The 8,007-nt window shown below is 41.9% G+C and overlaps 1 protein-coding gene and 1 pseudogene across 1 annotated transcript; both read left to right on the top strand.

Moving 5' to 3' along the window:
* The first annotated feature begins 4,173 nt into the window (after positions 1 to 4,173).
* Positions 4,174 to 7,997, top strand: LOC117283140. The gene is made up of 2 exons (XM_033755718.1): positions 4,174 to 4,519; positions 7,051 to 7,997. The coding sequence occupies exons 1-2, from the start codon at positions 4,174 to 4,176 to the stop codon at positions 7,122 to 7,124; spliced, it is 420 nt and encodes a 139-aa protein (XP_033611609.1). The 3' UTR covers positions 7,125 to 7,997.
* LOC111875085 lies at positions 4,619 to 4,818 on the top strand (annotated as a pseudogene).
* Positions 7,998 to 8,007: the final 10 nt, after the last annotated feature.

Genomic DNA, 8,007 nt, shown 5'->3' with positions numbered 1-8,007 from the left:
GACAATGGTCCTGGGGGGAAACCGTTGTTACTTGCAGGATTGATCAGAAAAGAGTAAAGGACACTTCTTTGGTGGATACCAGTGTAGTCCGATCAAACCGAGACCCATCTTCAAGGGGGAAGCCGATAACCCTAAGTTGCCTAGACGAGAGCTGGCTGACCACAGGCCTCTACAGTGACGAGCAGAAACATGGTGTCCTCGCATTTTCCAACATTTTGTAAGTAGAGATCTGTCTCGGTCACAGCCAGGCTTGGTAACTTAAATAAGTAAAAGAGGTACTTACAACCCTATCAAATTGTGTTAGATCACATATGTCATTCTTTCACTAATGTAAATAAATGTAATTGTGTGTTGTTTGGTTAGAACCGAAAAAGTATTTTATTGATTCGGGAAGCAGCTTCTATAGAGATGACTCCTCGAGCAGGTACCCTATTCCGCACCCCTCCTGGCATCATAACAAGATCACACGTGAAAAGCATAGACACTGTTATTTTCTGTTTCAAGCACGCTTCAAGGAAATGCTTAATTGTGCATTGCATGCAACTGTGTAGCGCGACCTGCATGCGAAACTTGTTATTTGGAGAGAGAGAGAGAGGGAGGGTGGAAGAGAGATTAGAAAGAACATTACTTCGTTTTTGGCTGGGTTATTTAACAAATGCTGTCACCATGTACTTAACGGCCATGGGGATTCGTTGCGCTGACCACGCGACACTCTCTATCCGCAAAAGTTGGCACTGAACTTCGCTGACAAGCGGCGGTTGCTAGGTCGGTATAGTTTGTTTGCGGAATAAAATCACGGAATCACCATGTAGACCATATAGGTTCGCATGGTTGGAAGTGTGATGAATTGGTAAGAATCGAGCTTATCACAGTGGAAGTATCCCAGTATATTCCTGGAAAGGGGACTCTTGCCATTATGAACAATATGTTTTCTAAAGTTACTTTGGTTAAGGGCCTTAGCATATATAGCTCAGGCGGTTAGTAGCTGACTTCCCACCGGGGCGGCCCCGGTTCAAGTCCAGGTAATGTCATGTGGGATTTGTGGTTGACAAATTGTCAGTGGGATAGGATTTCTCCGAGTACTTCGGTTTCCCCTGCCAATTCTCATTCCGCCAAATGCTCCACACTCATCTGTCTTCCGGGGCTGGTACAATAGACCAAACGGTGACCGACGTACGAAGTGTACTCAGTCTCACCCTAGCACAAGAAACTAAAAAAAAAAAAGCTACTTTGGTTGCTGTTGTGTGCCATGATTAAACATTCCGATAGTGATGCTACCACGCTTTCCACCTCAGAAGTCTGCTTTCGCCTCACACCACTTCACAACCCGAAAGACAGTAACCCGTATATCCACAGCCTTCAGAAGAATTCTATCTCCGGAGTAAGACCTGAAAGTGGCGAAGGCGAAGGTTAACACGAAACGTTCTTACATTTCTACCAGACTATACGGCGTACATCAGAAAGGACAGTATTGTTCATAGTCTCCGCAGAAGAGCCTGAAATCCAACTTCTGGATCGAATCTGAAAATTGAGGCAACAGTTTGTTCCGAAACGGTGGTAACTTGCTACCAGACTGCGTAGCGTCACATCCTTCAGGTATCTGTGAAGTCTGTGAAGCTGTTTGCTTTATCTGGTGAGAGATGGCGGTGCAGCTTCTGTTCACTGCTCCGTTTAAATGCGCTCTGTTATAGGAAGGGCGAGTGTATGACAGTGCTTAACCGAACTTTCGGTTCTGTGTAACTTGTACGTGAGTCGAAAGTTACAATGTTGGTGCTGCCCTAATCATCTTACCTTACTTCAATTCGTCAACAGGTTCGTGTAAAACATCGAAGTGCTTATCGTCTTGGAGAGACGTAACTGGAAATCAACTTAACAGAATAAATACGAAGAAATCTCCATACACTGCTGGAAAATGTGGTGTCCGCATAACTTGCGGCGTCAAGTTGTCTAGTTACGTTTTATTATTGAAGGTCGTGAGAATAATTGAGGAGTTACATGAATGGAAAAGTAGCGGCTCCGGTCTAGAGAACCGAAATTAACGACCGTGAGGATTCGTTGTGCTGACCACGCGACAGCTTCTATCCGCTAAATTTGGCAGTAACTTTGCCGACACGCGGCGCTCGCTCGGTCGGTATAGTTCGCTTGCGGGCTAAAGCCACGGAGTTTTTGTTTTGTTGTGATAATTAGGTAAGATTACCCTGCCCATCTCATCCTAATTGATATGATCATTCTCATTACACTTGGAGAAGAGTATAAGTTATGAAGTTCCTCATTATACAGTTTACTTTTCCAACCTCCCCTTACTTTATCTCTCTTCAGTCCAAATATTCTCCTCAACACCCTGTCCTCAAACACCTTCAGTCTATGTCCCTCCCCTAATGTCAGAGACCAAGATTTACACCCATACACAACCACTGGCAAAATTATAGTTTTGTATATTCTATTTTTTATGTTTTGGGACAGCAGACGGGAAGACAAAAGGTTCTGGGCTGAATGGTAGCAAGCATTGCCCAAGTTCAATCTCCACTTAATATCCTCCTGAATCAGATTTTGACTTATTATCGTCGTTCCCAAATATCTGAACTGTGCCACCTTTTCAAAACATCTGTTTCCTATCTTTACGTCATGATTTTCCATGATGGGCACGAACCGTGACAAGGGTTTGCTCCCCAAGCTGGGTAACAATGACTTTGCGCCTGCAAACGAAAGGGGGCACGCGGTAGCGTAATTGGTCGAGATATTATGCTATAAGCTGGAAGGTCGCGGGTTCTGTTCGATTCCGGATGATGTTATTGTATTTCTTTCAATTGATCTAATATTTCCAGCAGCGCTATGGCCCTGGGGTAGACATAACCTCTGTCGTGTAACAAAACCGCGAGGTGTGTATTCTTGCCACGTCACTATATTACACTTCCACGTAACTACAATTCAACGTAGTTATAACTCAGAAGGTTCAACAAAGAATTTCACAATCTGTCCTTTTCTTGTTAACTACTCTCACTAGAATGTCGAACTGTTGAACTGTAACTGCAACTGTAACGTCTCTGTAACTCTCCGTGCTGGCTAACTACTCGCTTCTGTCGAACTGTGTTTGTAACCGTAAACTTCCAAGTCAAAGTCACATTGCAACTGACGGTCAGTCAGTCTCTCTGTCTTGGTGTCGAGCCCCGGCTGGGTCTCATGACCATAATCTTTTCCCCCTTAATATGAAAGTTACTGTCCTGTCCATTTGGGGTGCCTCCTCTGACGAGAGGACGGGTCTGTCATTTGCCACTCATAGTTCGTATTAATAAGTCCATTGTCAGTATTTACATATAATTACAAATTTAATCGTAATTCCAATTTCTATGTACAATATATACAAGGCCTCTGTCAATCCAGGCTTTGTACAGCAGATTATGCCCTATTTCTACCTGTATTCGCTACCACGGCAGTCTAGTCACTTGACGGTCGTCTGCCTGACCGCCGCCAAGTTTAAGTCTCTTATACGTTCTGTGTCGGTCTTCACCTTGACCAATAATGCGAACATTCTCATTTTCATGATTTTGTATAACTTCTGCTTGTTACCTGCATAATTTTGTTATATAGTCATGTACGTACGGGATGTTTAATGCCATGTGTAAATCGCGGACAGGTGTGCGCCTTGGAAAATTGCCAGTGGTGCGGAGAACCTTGTTTTGCAGGCGCTGCAATTTCACTTGATGAGTGTCCGCCGCGAAATCACAGGCGGGACTAACATAAGTCATTACGGATCTAATAAGAGCTTTGTGGATGGTCAGTTTAATGTTAGCGTTCAATCGCTCACTTTTGAATAGGGAATATACTCTAATCAATGTTCTGAAGGCCCAGGCTTCGATCATTTCTATGTGTAATCTCAATGTAACTCTCTTATCGAAGATTGCACCTCGGTGACTAGACTGCGGTGGTAGCGAATACTGGTAGAAACAGGGCAAAATCTGCTGTACAGAGCCTGGATTGACAGAGGCCTTGTATATATTTTACATAGAAATAGGAATTAAGATTAAATATGTAAATATATGTAAACACTGACAATGGACTTACTAACACTTACTATGACTGACAAATGACAAACCTGACCTCTTGTTAGAGAGGGCGCCCAAAATGAACAGGGCAGTACCTTTCATATAATAAAATAGAAAAAAAAATCTGGTCATGAGCCCCAGCCGGGGCTGGACACCAAAACAGACAGACAGACAGACTTGGACTTACACCCCAACATGCTGCAACTGCCAGTTGGCTGAGGGAGACAAGCCACATCCCGCCAACTATTGGGGTTGCAGACACGCCAGGGAAGAGCTGCAAAAAAGGAAGGCGAAAAGAACACCGAAAACTGCCACGGAGGTGTTCTCATCGAACTTCACCCCAGGCGTGTCCTTCATGGCGGCACTAAGAGGCAACGCAGAACAACAGCGACCCCAGGCAAACCCCGCCCCAATGATCTGCCCTACAGTAACAAAACAACAAAATGTACCGGCCCCTGCACTGCAGAAGGAAACAGGTCAGTCAGTTCGGGCTCCTCATGCAAAGAGTCAACCCCTCGGCAATATGTTGAGAGTTGTGACTGCAGTACAGCAGATCATGACGATCATGACAGAGTTCAATGGTGCAGTGGCAATATTGTAACCAATGAGGTTTACCCGAGGTGCGATTATTGCTAGTTGAAAACTTATGTTGGGTGTCAGAGTCAGAGTCATAGTTAGGTGTCTTAAACTCGGGTCCTTCACTCGGAAAATCCAGTTTAATCCCTTATGGTCAGTCAAAACTTGAAGCCTTCAACTAATTAAGTATGGTCTGAAGTTCTTGCATGCCCATACTATTGCAAGCAATTCTTTTTCAACAGTGCTGTAATTAAGTTCAGCGTTATTAAATGTTCTACTAGCGTAAGCGACAGGCAAGTCTTGGCCTACCTTGCCTTGACTTGACACGTCCTTCCCAATATGGATCTAATTTAGTTCTGTTCTCTTTTTGTAGCCATACAAGATCTTTAATTTGAAAACAATGACCTTTTTTCTTATCTTTTTCATTCTGTTTTGTCTTAAAATTGACCAATTTTGACCTAGCTAATTCACAAGTTTCTTGGATTTGTCTCTTTATAACATGTACTGTATCATCATAGTTATATAACGATTGTACCTCCTTCTGTAAAATTCCAGGTATATTACACTTTCTTCCAAAAAGAACCTCATAGGGTGTATAGCCTGTAATCGTGTGTGGAGTCGTATTATATGAGAAACAAGCAAATGGAAGTAACTGGTCCCATTCTTGTTTAGAATTCACATAGCATCTCAATTTTGGGCACGCTCTAGTACACCATTACTTTCAGGATGGTAAGCAGTAGTTTGCACCCTTTCAATCTTCAAGAGTGTACATAATCTCTTATAAACATCAGAACAAAAATCTGTACCCTGATCTGTCAAGATAATTGAAGGTATACCATATACTAAAATAATGAATTTTACTAGCTTCTCAGCGATTTGGCTTTGAAGAGGAACAGCTATCAAATACTTACTTAGGTTGTCTTGACAACTCAGTATGTATTTGTTTTTCTCACTTGTTACTTCTAGTGGACCTACAATGTCTAAGGCTAACTTGTTCCACGGGAATTCCTGCGTATCCGTTACTTGTAAAGGTTCTGTCGTTATCTCTCCTACCTTCATTTGCCGACAAGTTACACATTTCTTTATATAATTTCTAATGTCTTGTTCCATACCTTCCCATTCAAGGTATAATTTAATTCTTTCAAGGGTCCTTGACACACCTTGTTGACCACCCACTGGATAATCATGCATTTCGGATATTCTCTTTTGTTTTCTTTCTTCACTTATTTCAGGTTCTCATACGTCACATAAATTCACTTCTGGATAATGAGTGAGGCTATCCCCATTTACATTCTGTTTTCCTGGTTTGTAAACAATTTCATATTCGTATTCTTCTAAAAGCATACACCATCTCAAGAGCCTCGAACTCGGGTCCTTCACTCTAAAGATCCAGGTCAGACCCTTATGATCGGTGAGTACTTGAATCTTACAACTGATCACATAAGGTCGGAAATGTTTTACTGCCCATACAATGGATAGTAATTCCTTTTCCACGGTGCTGTAATTTAATTCAGCACCGTTGAAGGTTCGGCTTGCATAGGCCACAGGTAGGTCTTGACCTACCTTGCCCTGACTCAATACTGCACCAATCGCATAACCACTTGCATCAGTTGTAAGAAGAAATGGCTTAGTGAAATCTGGGTATTGGAGTACAGGAGAAGTAGTTAGCTTTTCCTTTAATATTTCAAAACTTGTTTGTTCCTTCACTCACTCCAAGATCATGGGGTATCTTTCTTAAGTAATTCAGTCAATGGTTTAGCAATGGCTGAAAACTTGTCAATAAATTTCCTGTAATACCCTGAAAGGCCTAAAAATGACTTAATGTCTGTTACATTCTTTGGAACAGGAAAATTTATTACACTTGAAATCTTTTTAGGGTCTGGGAGGCTTACTTAAAACTGGAAAACTCTCAATAACTTGATCTACAGGTGTAGTATTCACAAACAAACATGTCACTTTATTATCCACACACTCTGTGTAACATCTGGCTACGAAAAGTCCAGACTGAATTTACTGACTTTCAATATATCTAATTCCCTTTTCTCTAGTTGGGAGTTGAACAATATTCTCGCTAAAGGCAGGTAACTGATCTCCTTCTGAATCATAAAACGGTTGTTATCTAACCAATCTTGTCCTAATATAATATTTAACTTTCAAGGTAGCCTCTCGATAGTATAAAACTTATGATGAACATTATTACTTATATTCACTTCAACATTTCCTTTAATACTCATTATATTCCCAGTAATCCCACTTTATATGTTGCATTTTCACTCACGGTAACCTTGGGGGGCAACGAAGACCTGGCAATGAGAGATACCTGTGCACCGGTGTCTATCAGTGCCACTCCTACTTCTGTTCGGAGTAGCGGGCTTGTCACCAAGATCTCATATGGACCGAGGGACTGTCCATCCTTTTTATCAATTTTCAGAGTCTCGCTGTGACTGCCAACACATGTTATTGACTCTGGGGAACCCTCAACCAGTACTAATTGGGACCATATGAACTCATTTGTCACCGCAAGATTCTTGTTCGTCTTCCGCCGCACCATTCAAGGATCTTGGCAGGGTAATGTCGATGCTAGCATCCTTTAAATTACAAACTAGGTCACCCTCCTTAAAACAGGCATTTCATTATTGCAATTAACCTCTGCTTGCCTCAGAGTAGCAGGAGTCATGTGTGACTGCCTATCACATGGTCCTAAACACAGTTTCCCTGGTAATTATTATGGGTGCCTTTATTTTGGGGATTACAACTTTGCCCAAGATTACTCGTCTTTGGACCCTGTCCCTCACTCTGCATCTTAGAGAGGTATGACCCTTCCTTCCACATCTGTCACATGTCAACTTGTGACAGCAGTTCTGGACCACATGCCCCACTTTATCACATATAAAACATTTTCTATGATCTTTAATTGCAGGCATTACTTCTCTCTTAATTACTCCTTGTTGTGTACCTCCCTGTTCCATCTCATTTTGAACTTTAGATTGTCCAGGAATCGGACCTGACAACCATTTTGATTGGAGCGAAATCTTTGACTTCTCAGTTCGCTTTCCTCCTTACCAGCTGTTTCTGTTAACTGTAAGAGTGTGATGTCATCACTCATCTTACTTTTCAGCAAATATTTAATTCGGTCATCTTTCAAACCATTGACAAATGTTCCCCTAATTGCTTTAAGGGATGAGGTAACTGTCTTCATTTTTTAAGTTTTTGATCCATATAGTGAATTTCAACAAACTGTGATCTATCTGTAAGATACGATCTCATCCATGCATGAGATATTCCTCTCAGTCCATACGGTTCCAACTTTGCAAGCAGCAAATTATGATTAATAACATCAAAAGCCTTTGATAGATCCAGAAATATACCAAAGGCCAGTTGTTTATTA

This window comes from Cryptotermes secundus, unplaced genomic scaffold (genome assembly GCF_002891405.2).
Source record: "Cryptotermes secundus unplaced genomic scaffold, Csec_1.0 scaffold2695, whole genome shotgun sequence".
NCBI lineage: Eukaryota > Metazoa > Arthropoda > Insecta > Blattodea > Kalotermitidae > Cryptotermes > Cryptotermes secundus.
Note: the sequence above shows the minus strand (reverse complement) of the source record. Positions and strands in the feature narration are given on the sequence as shown.

Excerpts from the sequence above, each read along its gene's own strand:
- LOC117283140 (XM_033755718.1), top strand. The coding sequence starts at position 4,174 with ATGAGCCCCAGCCGGGGCTGGACACCAAAACAGACAGACAGACAGACT. Across the intron at positions 4,520-7,050 it reads TGCACTGCAGAAGGAAACAG|AGTCTCGCTGTGACTGCCAA; the intron begins GTCAGTCAGTTC and ends ATCAATTTTCAG.